Genomic DNA, 17,639 nt, shown 5'->3' with positions numbered 1-17,639 from the left:
GTTGCGTATGACGAAAGCGGCAAATCGAGCCCCATAGGATACGAAGAGGTAATACGTGTGTAGAGATGCTCATTGGCTTTATTATTTTATGGTTGTTTAGTCGTCTTATTTTCCGTTCCGATCTTGCTATCGCTACATATTGGATCTGGTCTGTATGTGATGAGTGATTAATCCCATTAGCTGTAAGTTGAGGTAATACAACTTGACGAATCTCTCTTTTGCGCGATTCGTTCCGGCGCCAGCGATGATCTTTTAGTTGTCGGAAGTCGCCAACCGCAGGTAAACAACGATGCCGATTTGTTCCTAGACCGAGGTCACGAGGTAGCAATTGCTACTATTTTAGTAGCATATGTACGTAGATTCTTCTGAGAACAATCGAATAAGAAGGCTGCTGGGCTGGCCGACTGATTCCGAATTTGGCAGATCTACCGACGCAGGAGAACCCGGACCATGTTCTGTCAGGTGCTGTCGGCCTTCCCTGCCATGAGGTCTTAAGGGACGATCTTGACGATCTTGACTCTTGTGACGAAAGGTGGTGGGATAGGGTTTCCCATGCAGCTGCTACATAATTATGTAGTATGTTAGAAGTCGACGAATGTTTATCCATGGCACCATATATAATGAACAGTTTGAAATGGCTAGAATACCTAATTATCTAAAGACTGAAGGGCTAGACAAGTCTTTTCACGCTGTGTTACCAAACTCTGCTGCTCCTGCCGTGTATGGCCATATGAGAGTGAACATTGAAGCCCGGCATTCGATGTATTCGATGTACCTACAAGGTAGGTACCTAAGTAGTCTGAGGTATGTACATAATGTAAGCAGGTACTGAGCATGGACCAGGTATGTACGCAACTTCCTAGATCGGCGGCTGAGTGACACAGCCGTTTCTATTACCGGCTGAACTACTGCCACTTTGGCAATTACTTGTTCATTGTTGTTTTATATCTCGTCCTTGTAGACTCTCGAGTCTAAATAACGTCATGAATTATAAAAGCGTATCTATTAAAATAATGCATATGTGAAGCAGTCACCTTCACGAGGCTGGGAGCGGGCTGAATTGCATCGCTTAGGGCGGTACTGCATGTACCAACCCTCAGTTACCATCGTCATCATACAATTTATGCTCTGTACGTAGCATTGAAAGTGGTTTTTAGTCCCGTCTTTGCGGGGAACTAGACATGGGATATTTCTTATTCAGCCACATTTCTGCATGTCAGTATTGCGGGTCTTAGACGATGCCCAGGCAATGCTAAGTGAGATATGTAGATGGAGTGTGCAAATTCCATGTCAAGTATCCATGGATATCAAGTGCCTTTCTTATCAGATGCAAGGAACACAACTATATGTACGGTAGACACAGCTAATGCACTTATCGACTTTTGATGTCCCAGCCTCCGATGAGTTGAGGGTCCAGCCACGTGCATATAATTAGAGCTCCCAAGACAATGGAAATATTCCATGGCATTACCTGTGTAGGAACGGTAGTCTCTTGAAATGGCATCATCTCTCGCGCAATTAGTTTCCATTCCAATGGACGCACCACTTTGGATTTCATTTCTGATCTCCGCTAACTGATGTCCCCTTGACGTGCCTTGATGGCATAAAAATCCTTAGGTGTTCATCATAAAACATAGCTCATTGAGTTAGTATCGTCAAAGCATCACTCATGTGTGGAATGTATGTATAATTGAGGACTTAAGTACCTAGGTAGGTATTCAGATGTTTCAAGGGGTTTGATGATATAGTATGAAGCGTCTTTACGCCATGCTAATTCGTAGCTCTCAAAAGCCCATAGTTGTGAGAATATGGTATCGACTATTGAGACTTGTGTGCAATATTATCTTGATTACTCTAGTTGCTATGTTCCTCATGAGAGAAATATAGGATATAGTAACGTCTTTAGTGTTTGTCCAATCCTCTTGCCTTGATAAACCTATTGACTTGTTCGCGCGAAATCTTGTCGTTGTATTGCTCATGGCATTCGTAGAACGAAATCAGCTCTTGTGTACAATCTATCATGCCCTCGATATCGACATTGCTTTCAGCAAGGAAGGCCGCGAAGCGCTGTACCTTGGTTACCCGCGCTTCTTGTTGTTTGTCTCTCTCGCTGACGCCTGGAGTGTTCTGGCCGCTGCCACCGGCACCGGGTCGAGTCTGTTGAGCCTGTGTCAGTGTTGATGTTAATGTAGCTATATTCGCCGCTGCATTCCCGCCTGTCATTGTATTCGGGCGAAGGACTAAGCAAAGAAGAATCGCTGTAAGCGCAATAACGTGGGGAGGGTATAGAAGCGGTAGATCTGTCATGTAGTGATCATTGATGACTGATAGAGCTAGGTTGAACTCGTCTTGGTTGAGGTTGAAATCGGACTGGAGACTTGTTAGGGTTCGGTAGGGTTGGTGAACTATCAACTGGGAGTTCATTTCGGAAATGAGGAAGAATTCGCATTCGCCGATGCGGGAAACTTCGAGATGAAGTAGGTCTGCGTTGGAGTATCGCTCAATTAGCCACTGTCTGTTATCCAACGGAGTATAGACTTGCCATACCCGGCCAAAGAGAACGCGCTTCCGTAACAAACATCCTAATATGTTGCGGACATTCCTCCATCTTGCAAGCCAAATATAACGCAGTGGTAAGAACGAGATATGGGTTTGTGCGACGTATTTCGACTTTGGAATAGAATCGTTTGATGTATAATTGCGCAGTGGCAACAGCCTGCTGTTTGACATTGAGCCTCTTGCTTAGGCGACCGATCTCTATAGAACACATTTTAGTATTTAGGTTAACGTCGAGTCTAGGATAGCAACATAATATCTCTTACGTTGGTTAAAGTAGATGTTGAGGTGAGTCCTCCGCGGTAGAGGAAACATCTGCACCAGGTTCTGGTCGCTCTTCTCTAGCTCGTCGCGCATCTGAGCAAGTTCATCTTTCGAGAACTGCCAGAAGCGTCTCTGGGTCGATTCCCAATAGTTAGCTGCCATCGCGGCAATCTGAAGGGATGATATACTCTAGCCCATGAGCTTAGGGCAATTGAGTATGAGGAAATCTGACATTCAGAAACATAATTAGGTTTCTGCAAACCCCAGCCCTGTGAGGCTGATGGAGGCTTACACCTTACACGGAGCCAAGGCTGGTGGAAAATAGAAAATGCAGGTTGGATTAGACAGATCTGGAGATATCGGACGAAAGATTAGAGATGATTTGACATGTGCCGACATTACCCAACCGACACTGTACCTTCCCCCTTTATTAGCTGATGATATACAGTGCCGCGCGGGAAATCGTCATCCAGTAAGCTTTCTCTACTATCCGCTTATCGTGCTTATCGGCATTTCTAATTGGCTCTAGGGCTTTGACATGGTTTCCCTGTTCCCCGGAGCCGTTTTTGCGGGACGGCCGTCATTTTCGCGCGTGCCGACAACCCCGTCTTAGCCTTTGAATGGTTGTAGAAAAAACAACCTACGTCAATAACTCGACTTCCACAGCTGTTTAAGGGAATGACCTTGGACACGACACGACCACGACCTCCGACTAGGTGTTTAATAATGCCATACCCATAGTATCCGATGACCAGTTTTGCGATCGTCTATCCTCCCTCGTCATCGTTGCGCCTGTCATGATCCTTGAGCATGGATCTTCCCAAGGTGATAACTAAGCTAGAGATGGAGATGGAGGAGTCGCAGAACCAGCGCGACGCACGTGTCGAAGAGCTTTGGAGGAAGCTGGACTATCAACATAAAGGGGAATTGGATTGGAAAGGGTTGCAGAAGGGGCTTAGGAGGATCGATCATCGTCAGCTATAAAATCCCGCCCTGGTTGTTTTGGTCTCGACATGTCTCGTAACTGACCTCGTATGGTAGCTCTGAAAAATGCTGATGATATGCTCAAGACCATCATCAAGGTTGTAGATTCAAACGACGACGGCAAGATTCAATACGAAGGTCAAGAGACCCTAAATTCAAACACCTAGACCGTAAAAGAAAGAAGAACATTCCTAACTAACTACCTTTGGATCTAAATAGAATTTCGAGTATTCGTCGAAGCTGCTGAGCGTCAACTCTTCGTTCTTTTCAAATCTATCGATCGAGACCAAAATGGAAAAATAGATAAAGAGGAGCTTCATCATGCTGTGCAACATGCTGGTCTTGCGGTGCCAATGCGACGATTAAACGAATTATTCGAGAATATAGACCATAATCGTGATGGATTCATCACATACGAAGAATGGCGGTTAGTTCCCCTGCAGCTCGTTTCTAAACTTTCCCCCCGCTTCCCGTGACTCTGAGGGATTAAATAATTTCCTGGGTCTGAATTCGACTTTTTTCCTTTTTTTAGTTGGAGTACGGGATTTTTCCCTGTAGTCATTCCTCAAGTGTGATATCGATGGTCATCGGGGGTACCAAGTGACCTCACTAAATATATCCGACGCTTCAATCATGTGAACAAATACTAATATTTTACAATCTTAGGAATTTCTTACTTTTTATGCCCAATACTGATCCTACTACTACACTGCGGGCAGTTTTCACATTTTATTCAGACATCCTCACTCTTAACTCTGAAGGTGACTCAGTGGTTAGTGAGGAAACCCTTCAAGGGCTAGGTACGAATATTCTCTACACCCTCCTTGGTTCAATCGTGAGACTCGCATCTCCTGGATTACCGCCCGGCGGAGAAGATTATATACCTCCGTCTTCATCTTCAACCGATAGTACCGATCTACACGACCCCGAATCGGCAACACATACCGCTCGCGTATCTCACCGTACGCCCAACATGAGTGCCGCTATGGCGCATTCATATGATCACCACACTCCCAGCAATGACGCCGCCTCTGCTAGTGTCTTACTGGAAGCTACGCAACCGGTGATTCCCTCGGATGCCGTTGAAATTGAAACTAGCTTGACTGAGAAGAGCAAAAGATCCGTGCTGATGAAATACATCCCCGATTCAGGCTACTTTGTCGCCGGCGCTGTGGCGGGAGGCATTTCTCGCACTGCTACTGCTCCTCTCGACCGACTGAAGGTCTACCTTCTCGTAAACACCACTTCGAACACGAATGTTGCCGTCGAAGCAGCCAAGAAAGGCCAGCCAATACAGGCCCTGAAGCATGCTGGCAGACCTCTCGTCACAGCAATCGCCGATCTATACAAAGCCGGAGGTGTCCGGGGATTTTTTGCTGGTATTTACTTCTCCCTGAGCCTACGTTAACTTCGAAGCTTATTTTTTTCTTAGGTAATGGACTTAACGTGATAAAAATTATGCCCGAAACAGCAATTAGGGTACGCTTATTTCAAATGGTATATCGTTATGAGAATTTATTGCTGATAATGAAATAGTTTGGAGCGTATGAGGCCGCGAAGAAGACGCTCGCAAGCTTCGAAGGGCATAATGACCCTCACCATATCAACCCATATTCAAAATTTGTTGCGGGAGGTGTAGCCGGCATGACGGCACAGTATGTCTAGCACCTACTCCTTTTCAACAGCAATAAAATACTAATGAGTGCACAGGTTTTGTGTCTACCCTCTTGACACTCTTAAATTTCGGTGAGTATTTCATTTTATCAGTGTCTGAACCCGTAGCTTATACATCTAGACTACAATCGGATTATGTCGAAGGCGGCCCTAGAGGCAATACTCTCCTCTTCCAGACCGCCCGCAAGATGTGGGCAGAAGGTGGCATGAGAGCTGCCTACCGAGGTGTAACGATGGGGCTAGTTGGCATGTTCCCATATTCCGCGATTGACATGGGCACGTTCGAATTCCTTAAGACTACCTACGTTACATATACGGCTCGAGCCCATAACCTCCACGAGGAAGACGCTATGCCTAGCACCTTTGCTACGGGAATCATGGGAGCAACTTCGGGGGCCTTCGGTGCCTCTGTTGTATACCCTTTGAATGTGCTCCGTACGAGACTACAGACACAGGGCACCAGTATGCACCCGGCGCGTTACACGGGAATCTGGGACGTGGCGCAGAAGACGATTAAAAACGAGGGAGTAAGGGGCCTTTACAAGGGCTTGATGCCTAATCTTCTGAAGGTGGCCCCAGCGCTTAGCATCACCTGGATGGTGTACGAAAACGCGAAGCGAATGTTACACCTGAGCTAAGAAAGGAGTAAGAACTACGAAGGGCACAACGTACAATATGTTAACGATTTCCAAAGATGTCTCAAAAAACATTTCGACCCATCCATTCCCTCGGATGAGGAAGGCATCGAGTTAAAAATAAAAGGGGAGAAGATTTTCTTTTTTAGATGGATAGAACTCCGAGAGAGGAGTGGTCGCGATATATCCCAAACTTGCATCAGCAGGCGTTCTATAAAGGCGGGGTGGGAGGTGGGGATGGTGTGTGAAATCTTTTTGTGTTTTTTTTTCTCTCTTCGAAAATGTCGCGTTTCGACGACAATTCGACAGGTTCCCTATGTTGGAGACGGGGCGAGCAAGGCTTAGGCAGGGGAGGAAGGCCGTGATTCCCAAGGGTTTGGTAGCGGACGGGCTCTTTTCATGCTTTCTGGTTGTAGACAGCTCGCGTGTAGATAGATACCTACAAGGGGATAAAAATCTCCGCAGCTAGTTCTCCCGTAGTACGTGAAATCTCGCGAAGGATACCCCTTTTACAAAGCGGATAGCACCAGTTAAATTCTACAAATGCTAAGGTTTAACTCACTTTATCTGACCTTCGTAACTATCTTCTATAGAAGACGATCTAAGAGATCTCTACTTCACGCATGTCACAGAAACGGCATCAAGATATTATGATTGGTTGTGTTCAAATCATTCGTTGATTTTTATCAACTATGTCGAACATCCAGCAGCCCATAGCAGGGGTTTTCACAGCTCTTCCAAACAATTCAGAGCGTAGGCATCCATCCCATAGCCTAGAAACAAGATAATAATGCTTGCACGGAAGCCGGAAGACTCCCTGACTCCGGCGACAGTTCCATAATCCCATAAAACAAAAACACGCAAAAACAGCTCCAGCTCCCTATTTTTGGGGCGAGCGCATTCCTCCTTCCAATGCAATTCCCTCCCAACCAGCCGAATTTTCCAGACTCCGTCCTTTCATGCCTCAAGGGGTATCTTTAAGATGCCAACCCAGTTTCGAAACGATAGAAAACAAAACCACGTGTCATTTGCACGGGTACTCCTCCCCCAATATCAATAAGTTGATGATACTAAGCGGCTCGAACCGCGTGTAACGGTCACCAATGACCAAACATTTCGAGAAAAAACGCCAGTTTGATGCAATTCCGGACCAAGTACAAGGGATTATTATAATAAACAGTAAGGATTTGGCGACGCTTGCTCTTCGGTTTAAAGGCGTGTCGACAAGTGAAGTTGTGTACGATGGGATACATCGATACCATGTGTGTTGGATACTGATCGAGAGTGATCACAAGTGTGATAGGTCAAATGGACCGGTAAAGCCGCCGTTTAATAGAACAGCAGCAATTCGAAGCCTCTGAAGAGGCATGTCCTCCTGTGAGTAGCCGCTGGGATCTATTCCAAGCGATAGATAGATAGAGTTCGTGATGACGAACATCCCACAGTCGTAGCCATTTGTCTGGTTTGGTACTTCATACTGTTCTGTGCGCCATTCATCGGCAACGTATTTATTGCCCAAAAATGTCTCCAGCCAGGTCTTGGCATCTGTGAGGTGTCGTGGCCCGGGTGAATGAAACGAGTCAACGTAAGCGACTGTGCGTCGTGTAGGTCGAATAATGAGAACGGTCCAATGGTTTCCCTGATTAACTGGGATGAGCACCGTGTCTATGTCAAGGAAGTTGGCTGGCTTCATGCCCCAGTTTCGGTCCAATCCTCGGGGGTAGACGTTCTTTCTAGGCTCGGCTCGGAAGTTTGACCAATATTGAGATGAGAGCGCAACGCACTTTGGCGGATCAACCTTTGGACGAACGCCGGCTTTATCGTTGATATAGGTTGCAAGGTGAACCAAGGCTGCTTGAATGTTGTTATCATTCAACCACTCATTCGAAGGTACTAATCTTCCAAAATCATGTGGCGTCAGTTCTACGCCATCTCGGTGGCGTGCTCCTTGCCATTTATGCTGCTCTGTGCGACCATTCGCTGGCGATGCCCTAGCTCTCTGCTCCCAGTCGGGGCTAAGTGGAGTTATAAGGGACGACCTTGCTCTTCGCAGACCCAGAGGGCGAAGCGATTCATTCAATCGCTCCTCTTCTTGACGAATGCGCTCTTGACGTTCCTTCTCGGCCTTCTCTTCCTCTATGCGCAATCGTTCTTCACGCTGAGTATCCAGTTCATAAATCTTAGTCGTCTTTGGCGTTAACCTCAAGCGCTCTAAACCGGGGAGGCAAATCTCGTCATCGTGCTCAAAAAACTCTTGGATATTTGCGTACTTCGGTGGAGGTAAAGGCTTCCACTCTGGATCAGGCAGATGTTCCACTTTGAGAGTTCTTGATAGGCCTTCGGGTGGAGGTGTCGGTTTTTGTTTCTGAACTCGCTTTGGCGAGAGCTTCTTTCCATTAGGAAATAGCTTAGTTGCCCTTCTAGCAGCAGCGCTAGCGGCGGAGGAGTTTGGTGAAATGATAGGAGATACAGACGGTGAGGATTCTAAGTCTGCTTGTTGCTTCTCAATATCCATCGTATCCTCAGATAATGCCACTACTTGAGTATTTCTCATGTTGATATTAATAGGGCTAGGAGTGTCAATGTCCATAGGATCATCAATTAGACTAGGTGCGGCTTGTTCTTCGGTCTCCGGTGTTCCTCGGAGATCTTCAACGTCGACTCGACGACGCTTAAGAGCGCGTCCGCCATCTTCAGGAGGCGATAATGTCGCGTTGACAGAGGCCTGGCGAGGTGAATGGAATATCTTGTTGCCCAATGTTACGCAGAGACTATAGGATGAGTCTCGCAAATAATTGACAGCGTTGCAAATATTGGCGCCGAATCGAGTGGGAAAAGCCATGTTGTTATTCGATTGCGCTTCTGCGCGGCCATCTCCATCTAATTCCGAAGGCCAAGCTCCAGGCATTGAACGAACCACGCGCTCTGGGCGCTCTGGGGCCGCAGGCAATGGTGCGACCGGTCGTTGTAGACGTCTTCTGGTGTTCGGGCTAAGTGGATTGATACGTTGGGGAGTATGGAAGGGAAGTTCGGGGTATCGTCGACCACGCTGGTTACTTGCGACTGGCCTAGTACGTCGGGGAGGTACCTAACGCTCCTGAGCTACTAGTGCAGTGGGTTGCGTCTAGATAAAACATTTAGCATTGAATCAAAAGATAGCTAGTAAAATATACAAATGTGTAGACGTACCGAACGATCATAGCCCGGACGATCCGTGGGCAGACTAATAAATCGTCTTTGAGGGTTAAACACTGGGGGTCGATTGGATGGAAATTGTCGCCTAAATGTTAGTCGATTAGCACGAAGCGGTTGACCGAATGGAGATGGGCGAGGCCAGGCCGGTCGATATAAAGGAGACGGCTGAAATGGCGAGGACGATGCTACACGAGATGGGGAAAGCGCAGACGTGATAGACTGCTCTGCTATAATCGAGTGTCCCGCAAGTGATTCATTGAGGTCATTGCCGAATATGTTGCGAGATTCGCTACGAGAGTAGCTGCCAGAATCGTTATAAGACTCGCTATAGTCGCGATCTTCGGTTGGGGAGTAGCGGCGCTTTCTCGTTCGACCGATTACGGGGTCGAGAGGAGTGACGGGATAAGGTAGGTCAGGTAATTGGAAGGTAACAGATCGTTTTGGTCGATCCGCGCGTTGGCGGTTCTCTAATATGGAAGCCATTGTTAACGTTGGATTGTTTTTGTGAATTGTTTGTATGAGTGTTTACTTGGTGAGAAAAGAAGGAAAGGAAAGAAAGGGTGTGATGTGTGAGAAAAGGTAGAAGGTAGATGGGTGATTTGGATTAAGGTTTTCGAAGGTTCTAGAATCTGTGAATGAAAAGTAGGCAAGACCATTACAAGATGTCTGAAAAGGAAAGAACGATTTATGTTTAGAGTTGCAGATTTTTATAGTTTTGGGTGGCTGCCTGGGTGATTTGATTTTGGAAGGGTGATGTTCTAAAGTTGATTCCAAAGTTGGTTACCGCCTCTGGCAGACACCGAATTGGGAATGTACACTGAAGTATACGCACTTGACGCGTTTAAAAGAAATATTATATTGTTTCTAGGGGTACGTACAATGCGCATCAATTTTTTCGACAGGATTGGACGGCGACGTCGCGCGATCAGATTTGACGCTGCGGAAGGAGGTAATCTACGAGATGACAAAAAGTTGAGGTCGCGCAGTTCTTTACGGCAGGAACCAAGATGCAATAACCTTGGAAGTATGCACGAGCCACATTGCTACCATAATTTTCGCCGCATCCAGCCTTGTGAGATGTTTATATAAGTACCTAGGTACCTATGTAGTAAGTACCTACCTAGGTACATGATCGCAAAACAAAGCTAAGCAACTTTCGGTCATATCGGGTACTTACATATGTACATAAGTACCTATGTACTTAGGTACTCAAGTACCTTAAACATGCCTACAAGTGGTGATGTCAGTAGGAATAAGCTACATCTCTGAACTTTATTCCGTCGAAAGTGGCATCTGTCAGAGGTAGGTACACCAGGTACATCAAGCAGGCGCTTTCTGCATGTGGACTAATAGATTTGGAGGTAGTGGGTATCTAGATTTTAAATGCATTTATTCTTGTCATAGTCGACATTAAAGATATCTCGACGTCTGGACTATAGCGGCTCGATCGCCACGCCGTCAAATATTTCCTAGCAATTCATTTACGGATTTACTATTGAATACCGCCTTTTAATTGAAAATGGTATGAACGTTTTAAGTTAAGCAATCAGCATAGGAATCCCTGGTTCGGTTCTCGGTTCAGCCTCATATGCAAGATCCCGAGACATCGCGAAGTACGTACAAACGCCAGAGATAACAGACGTCGTGGCCTGAGATCGATTTATCTTGGTACCTATTCCAAGCATGATATGCGATTATTAAGTTTGTGTAATGTCCTAAGAGAAAGTAAATCTCCAACTTTGTTACTTCGTTTATATGGTATGCGAAGAGTCGCTATTTTCTCTCCTCCACAGAAATGCCTGGCTGAGGCTATATCGCTTTGACCACCAAGTCTTAAATAATGTAAGTAATTTCTCATCCGTTACTATTCATATCTAATATCTTAGTAATCATGAGACATAGAACCTATCTCTACGACTGTCCTATCGACAAATCGCTAACCAGTCTTTGGATGGAAAATGCCTTAATTAAACGAACCAAATGGATATGATTACGTGCGAAAACGAAGTATCACATAATGAATTATATCATCATCATACCAGTACCTACCAGACCCAGGTGTCTGCTAATAGGTATCCACGATGCGGAGAATAAGAGTTGCGGGGCAATCTAGGATTCCATTAACGCCGAAACCAAAAAAAAGAAGAAGAAAAAAAAGGAAAAGGCAGTCGAAAACCTATCAAACTCATCTCATAAGCATGATTAGGTTGTCGCCGTTCCACTCGTTTCCACCTTTCCACCCGGTAATCTTGGCTTCCCCATTGAATTCTCGTTCCCGTTCTTTTCAGCCGTGAGTAACCCCCCGCTACGGCCCCACCAATTATTGCCGCGTCAACATCCCGGGGCTATGATCCAACGCGAGCAGCAAGCCTATTTTGGTGATCACAACCAACTGAGTAGTCGCCTATTGACAAGATGAGGGATCTCAACTGTCTGACGATTGTTTGCCTTCCTTATTCCTGGATGATTCCCATAACTCATACGTTACTCTTCACAGTCATCTTTCTCAACTCTAGGTGTTTCTATAGGTAGTCCTGACTCCTAAGAAGTACCTACCTCGCTTATACATACTAGGCGCTTCGTGTATGGATGCCTTCATACGCACCTTGAGAGTAACAGCTTTGGGAGACGTGGCACACTTCCCGATGTCCCTGCCGTTAAATACGACTAGTGCGGACCTCATGGCTCAAGTGCTTATCGTTTCGGTATACATCCTCGGTCGTTCTCATATGTAATCTGCACAAGATAAATTATACCTTCTGCCCGGCCCTGTTCTCAGGTCATACCATTCATTCCAGTGCTACGAGCACTGCGTCTTTCATTTCTTCCATTTTTATCAGTAGCCCCTAACTGGGAGCGTTCATCGTTACGTATTTAGGTAGATATACGCACACAGATGATCTGGTCACTTTTCTGTTTGCCTCTCGTTTAACATTGAGCTGTCATACATATTGAGATACACCGACGTCGATTAGCCCCTTAATCCTACCGCACCTAGGCTGCTATTTATATTATAGTTATAATAATGGATAGTCCGTCTTCGAAAAAGTCTAATTCGTTGCATTATGACATCGGTAGGTAGTTTGCCATCGACAACCGTTTTCCGCTAATAGGTATAGTCATCGTTGGAGCTGGCCCTGTCGGGCTCATGCTCTCGACGTGTCTCGCAAGATGGGGATATAAGATCAAACATATTGATAACCGAGCCGAACCCACACCCACAGGACGCGCAGATGGTATCCAGCCTCGGTCGTTAGACCTCCTTCGAAATATGGGCCTAAAGTCAACCATCATGGCTCATAAGCCCGCGAGAGTATTCGAAGTAGCCTTCTGGGACCCACCTCATGACGGCAAGGGTATCGTCAGAACCGGCACTTGGGCAAGTTGTCCGAGCTTCATCGACGCAAGATACCCCTTTACCACACTCCTGCACCAGGGACGAATCGAGCGTGTGTTCATCTCAGATCTTGCAAAGAATGGTGTACAAATTCAACGGCCGTGGACTATCAAGGGATTCGAGTCGAACGATATTTCTAACCCGGAATATCCTGTCGAAGTTTATCTCGAGCACATCGACGGAACTCGCCAGGAAACCGTCCGAGCCAAATACTTGTTTAGTGGTGAGGGCGCTAGATCTTCCGTAAGGGACCAGCTAGGTATCAAAATCACGCATAAAGACCCCATTTCGCATGTTTGGGGCGTTATAGATGGAGTCGTAAAGACTGATTTCCCGGACATCAAAGTTGGTCTCAATGTTTACCTTGGGTGCGTCTTAAACTAATGGATTGTAGATGAAATGCACCATACACTCTCAGCATGGGTCAGTAATGGTTATACCTCGCGAAGACAACATGGTTCGGCTATATATCCAAATTGCATCGTCAACGGATGCAGATTGGAGCCCGCGCAAAACTGCTACGGCGGAAGAAGTCCAAGCTTCCGCAAAAAGAATTTTTGACCCGTACTTAATTGAATGGGAACGTGTGGAATGGTATTCGGTATACCCTATAGGCCAAGGCATTTCAGACAAATACACAATTGATCATCGTGTGTTCCTAGGTGGCGATGCGTGCCATACTCACAGTGTAAGGTCTCGGCAACTCTTAAACAGACAGCATATTAACTCATATTATAGCCAAAAGCCGGTCAAGGGATGAACACGGCGTTCTTGGATGCTCTAAACCTCGCCTGGAAGCTTCATGCTGTCGAAGCTGGATTCGCAGACCGGGCTATTTTAACTACCTACGAACCTGAACGCAAGGATGTCGCAGAGACTCTGTTGTCCTTTGACAACAAATACGCTAAATTATTTTCGCAACGACCCCCAGCTGCAAAGGAAGTCCAAGCGGCGTCAGAAGAGACGAGTGCCCAGATCGAAGATAATGAGTTCGTCAGAACTTTCAAGGAGGCTTGCGAGTTTACCAGTGGCTATGGTGTAGCGTATAAACCCAACGCACTGAACTGGTCACCAACTCACTCAGCCAAATCGCCATTGATTCATCCTAAAGAAACAAAACTACGGACTGGACGAATTATGATCAATGCGGACGTTACGCGGGTTGTCGATGCTAACCTTGTGCACCTAGAACAAGAGGTTCCCCTCAATGGCTCATTTCGCATATATATCTTTGCTGGGAGACCTTCTGTCACCTCTAAGGCCCTGAAGGACTTCGCTTTTCATCTCGGAAATAAAAAGTCCTTTTACGGATCTTATCTCCGGCCGGATATCGACTCTGTCTCGCACCACGAGAAACATAATCCGCATAGCTTCTTCTTTACTCTCTGTACTGTGTTTGCTGCTCGACGGGACCAGGTTGAGATCTTACGCGACGTGCCGAACCCGCTTGCTCGTTATCGCGACCACGTTTATGCCGATGATAGATGGGATCGCCGCGTGCCTGATGCAGAGGCCGCAGCCCATGCTAAGATGGGTCTTGACCAAGAGAGGGGTGGTATTGTTGTCGTTCGACCCGATGGTTACGTAGGCATCGTGACAAGTCTAGTCGAGGGTAGCGGGACCGTGGATGCCTTGAACGAGTATTTTGGTGCCTTTACTACGAAAAAGTTGGGTGAAGCGGTAGCCCAGCTATAAAATTAATGCAGCGCTTCAGCATCAATTCATGATGAGTATACCCCTTGTTTTTCACCTATGTGGAACCTACATAGATCGAGATATCACAATACCCTTATGATCAAGAATGAATATTTCATGTTTGATAAGGTATTTATTTTAAATATCAATAAAGCTACTAATTATACCTACTGTTTAAAGAAACATCGCATGTATATATACGTTTATGTACCTAGTAGGCATGCGATCGTATCTACCTACCAAGTTACATCTAACCCATCAATTGATCTAAACAGTGTGTTTCAAGGTCGGAAACTGCTCCCCAAGTAAGTACTTACCTACATGTATGTATTCATATAGTTACTACTAACCCAAAAGATGTGTAGAGTTCAATTCCAACTGACGCTTCCAATTTTGTTTAATTTATTTAGGTATATGAGGCAAGAGCATGTTGGCTCTAAGAGGACATGTGTGAAAACATGTCAAGGTCCCAACAATAATTATCTTCTCAAGCCGCAATAGTCAACTTTGTGATATTTGGCAATGCTCTGATTTCGCATTGGCAGTCAGTTCTACCTGAACGGTTTCTATTCTTCGACCCCCTATCTATAAGGCATACTAACCCCTATTCATGTCGATCTACACCAGTTCTAAATACTTACATCATGACATCCGGGACTACGCATCACCTGAGGGACCTCGCCATTTCCAAGGCAAAGGAGAACTATATCACCAGAGAACCATTTGATATCCCTCATGACGAAGAGGATAGTATACTCGATCTAGGTAATACTTGTAAACGGTCTGGTATTCATAATCTGAACCGAACTGGCTACCAAGAGGATAGTGAGTTATGATTTCCACCTATTTATATGTAGAGGCCTATGGCTTACAATTATTTAGAATGTCGCAATGTGCTTGTAAGATACTGTGCACATATCCCGAGAAACTACCAGTACAAAGACGGTATTCAACAGGTTCGCTTTCCATTGCCAAAGGAAGACATTCACCTCCTGATAAATTATAACAGATCTTTCTCATTTTACGTGAACATCTTGGCGACGAGAATCTCGATCTTGCTGGTGGTGTGCTTTATGAACTGATTGAGGTCGACTGTGAACACTCAGACGACCCGGGCGCGGCCTTTCAACGATGGAAGCATGACCATTTGCGTAGATATGTTAGGCCTACACAATCTTGACTATCTGGGAATAAAAGCTAACCACAGTCTCTAGGCCGACCTCGAGCTCCCTCATGTTCCTCATATGACCACGATAACTTCATCCATCATTCCTACCAAGCGGCTATCACAGTGGAGATTGACACATCCAAACAGATATCCTTTCGTATTGTCCGATTCATCTCCTTCAACTGATAGGGCATCAGTTGACCCTAGCTGTATACGGCACCGAAAGGCATGGATGATTGACCATACACTATACATATCATCACGAAATGATGGTACTCGCCCACTCAATAGTCCAAACCCGAAAGAATTCCATGAGAGGCAGTGGGACAACGAGTATGGATCTCAAGGCAGACTTATCGAAGAGCGAGATGTACCCATTACCTCCTTGGGCCGACCCAGCGAAACGTCACCCCCAGGTACCGCAGACAATCTTCTCAATTCCTCGAGCCACCGAAAGGGATTGCGGCGTTACTCCTCCGGATTTAGTCTCCTTCAAAGGCTAATGAATAGTATCTCTCAGCATAGACTTAATCTTGGGACTATACGGAAACGACGTACTTGGAGGCCAGGTGCTCTTATATTCCAGCAGGCACCTCCACCTCCTGAGGATAAAGAAGCCAGTACTGGTGTCACCACAGTACCCCTTCCAATCGGCTGCCAAGTACCAAATGCGATCTTCGCCAGAAAGTACTCATTGGTCCAGGCCAGCGATTCGCTACCCGAATCCCTTGCTTTGAGACATATGCCTACTGCTGAATCAAAGGCGACCGATACAATATTAGAAGCTGTAACTCATGGGCTGCTCGACAAGGAACAGCCCTGGTTGTTTCGTGGCCCCTTCACACCACAACTAGGTTTTGATGGAGGGCTGGACTATCAGTGGACTCCTCAGGAGCCAACTATTACTTTCAGAAGTTTCCACGTGGATACCCTAGCCCAAGATATGACCGACCTAAACCTCGGTAGTGACTCAGAAGGAGGAAAGCTAAAAAGAAAAGAAAATTATGTGGCCCTGAAGCGGACTTCGACAAAACGACAAGGGATCGTTTTCGGCTTAGCTGCGGGAGTCAATGGTAACGATGATGGCTCTATTCAAAGATCTCCAAACTACACCATCTCGAGCAGGCTTACATACGGCGATCCAAGCATAGCCATACCACGCGGAATTAATGGAACAGTGTGCGTATCGCTACAGGCAGATAAACCTTTGACTCCAACCACCCAAGGAGACTTGATGCTCCAGACTTCTAAAGGGGGCGAGTCATCAAGTACAGGAAGGTTCATATTAAACGCATAAAGATTGAGTACATCGATAGCTGCTAACTGTTAATGGATATTCCAGGCAAAACTGTGCATTTCGCCGCCGAGATTCATCGCTTTTCCAGAACATTGAGTTCACAATACCGATAAAAGGCCCCGAATTGGAAAACCCAACACCGCACCGGAAGATTACCATGATTGAGTTAGAGCCGAGCCATAACCCGCCCATTTCCAATCATGACCATGATAGAGTGATTGAAGCTGCGGATGCTGAATGTTTCTATGATATCAAGGAAGAGAAAGGGAGCGCTTCAGGGCTTAATGAGCCAGCTGCTCATGCGAGGTCAGATGAACCCTGTTTCTGCGGGGTGTCTCAGGAGATGACGGCCGAGAAGCTTTGCCCGCGGAAGTTCAATGAAAGAGATGGCTGGAAAGGCCGGGGTCTACAATATCGTCAACAAGGAAACGATCTGCTTTCGCAGTAACGCTTATACACTACATGTCTGAGGCACATTTATAGGATGATGAGCCTAGCATGTTCTTAGATTTAAATAGACCTTCCGATAGGCTCGCCTCCAAGAACCTCCCCGAACTGATTCAATTTAACTTGTACTGAACTCTTTGCTCATCTTATTTCATCGTAAACATATAGAACTGTGGTAGGCATATAAGACTTAAAGAATGGCCCTATCGTCATTTGATATTGGAAATTTCTGTAGGGAGATCTGAAGATATATTAATAAGAGATGGCAGTATCTCAACTCCCCCGCGGAGGGAAGTCAGTGTCAGGTACGTAATGTTCATCGTGCGC

General features: G+C 46.0%; 5 protein-coding genes across 5 annotated transcripts; 3 read left to right on the top strand and 2 right to left on the bottom strand.

The window, feature by feature from the left end:
• Positions 1-1,675: 1,675 nt before the first annotated feature.
• Positions 1,676-3,223, bottom strand: GGS22DRAFT_164462 (cyclin-C). The gene is made up of 3 exons (XM_047961534.1): positions 2,823-3,223; positions 2,548-2,757; positions 1,676-2,483 (listed from the first exon to the last, which is right to left on the bottom strand). Exons 1-3 carry the CDS (start codon positions 2,980-2,982, stop codon positions 1,903-1,905), a joined length of 951 nt encoding a protein of 316 aa, XP_047818674.1. The 5' UTR covers positions 2,983-3,223; the 3' UTR covers positions 1,676-1,902.
• A 407-nt stretch (positions 3,224-3,630) lies between these two features.
• On the top strand, positions 3,631-6,116 carry GGS22DRAFT_189049 (mitochondrial carrier; the record flags this gene model as incomplete). Its single annotated transcript, XM_047964795.1, has 8 exons — positions 3,631-3,793; positions 3,862-3,942; positions 4,024-4,231; positions 4,471-5,183; positions 5,237-5,283; positions 5,341-5,459; positions 5,515-5,550; positions 5,600-6,116. 8 exons carry the CDS (start codon positions 3,631-3,633, stop codon positions 6,114-6,116), a joined length of 1,884 nt encoding a protein of 627 aa, XP_047818673.1.
• A 589-nt stretch (positions 6,117-6,705) lies between these two features.
• GGS22DRAFT_147388 (cysteine proteinase) lies at positions 6,706-9,385 on the bottom strand. The gene is made up of 2 exons (XM_047958944.1): positions 9,303-9,385; positions 6,706-9,237 (listed from the first exon to the last, which is right to left on the bottom strand). Exon 2 carries the CDS (start codon positions 9,019-9,021, stop codon positions 7,402-7,404), a length of 1,620 nt encoding a protein of 539 aa, XP_047818672.1. The 5' UTR covers positions 9,022-9,237; positions 9,303-9,385; the 3' UTR covers positions 6,706-7,401.
• Positions 9,386-11,991: 2,606 nt separating this feature from the next.
• Positions 11,992-14,570, top strand: GGS22DRAFT_147349 (FAD binding domain-containing protein). The gene is made up of 4 exons (XM_047958943.1): positions 11,992-12,382; positions 12,428-13,050; positions 13,100-13,393; positions 13,444-14,570. Exons 1-4 carry the CDS (start codon positions 12,334-12,336, stop codon positions 14,398-14,400), a joined length of 1,923 nt encoding a protein of 640 aa, XP_047818671.1. The 5' UTR covers positions 11,992-12,333; the 3' UTR covers positions 14,401-14,570.
• Positions 14,571-15,044: 474 nt separating this feature from the next.
• Positions 15,045-17,390, top strand: GGS22DRAFT_200507 (uncharacterized protein; the record flags this gene model as incomplete). Its single annotated transcript, XM_047966449.1, has 5 exons — positions 15,045-15,225; positions 15,283-15,356; positions 15,410-15,559; positions 15,615-16,846; positions 16,911-17,390. 5 exons carry the CDS (start codon positions 15,045-15,047, stop codon positions 17,311-17,313), a joined length of 2,040 nt encoding a protein of 679 aa, XP_047818670.1. The 3' UTR covers positions 17,314-17,390.
• Between the last annotated feature and the right edge of the window lie 249 nt (positions 17,391-17,639).

The sequence above is a fragment of the Annulohypoxylon maeteangense genome (assembly GCF_022496945.1).
Source record: "Annulohypoxylon maeteangense strain CBS 123835 unplaced genomic scaffold GGS22scaffold_9, whole genome shotgun sequence".
NCBI classification, from domain to species: domain Eukaryota; kingdom Fungi; phylum Ascomycota; class Sordariomycetes; order Xylariales; family Hypoxylaceae; genus Annulohypoxylon; species Annulohypoxylon maeteangense.
This window is presented reverse-complemented; position numbering and strand designations above follow the sequence as displayed.

Coding starts and splice junctions, on each gene's coding strand:
- GGS22DRAFT_164462 (XM_047961534.1), bottom strand. CDS start 2,982: ATGGCAGCTAACTATTGGGAATCGACCCAGAGACGCTTCTGGCAGTTC. Junction 2,758..2,822: donor CAACATCTACTTTAACCAAC/GTAAGAGATATT, acceptor TGTGTTCTATAG/AGATCGGTCGCCTAAGCAAG. Junction 2,484..2,547: donor AGCGCGTTCTCTTTGGCCGG/GTATGGCAAGTC, acceptor ACTCCAACGCAG/ACCTACTTCATCTCGAAGTT.
- GGS22DRAFT_147388 (XM_047958944.1), bottom strand. CDS start 9,021: ATGCCTGGAGCTTGGCCTTCGGAATTAGATGGAGATGGCCGCGCAGAA.
- GGS22DRAFT_147349 (XM_047958943.1), top strand. CDS start 12,334: ATGGATAGTCCGTCTTCGAAAAAGTCTAATTCGTTGCATTATGACATC. Junction 12,383..12,427: donor TTCGTTGCATTATGACATCG/GTAGGTAGTTTG, acceptor TAATAGGTATAG/TCATCGTTGGAGCTGGCCCT. Junction 13,051..13,099: donor CTGATTTCCCGGACATCAAA/GTTGGTCTCAAT, acceptor AATGGATTGTAG/ATGAAATGCACCATACACTC.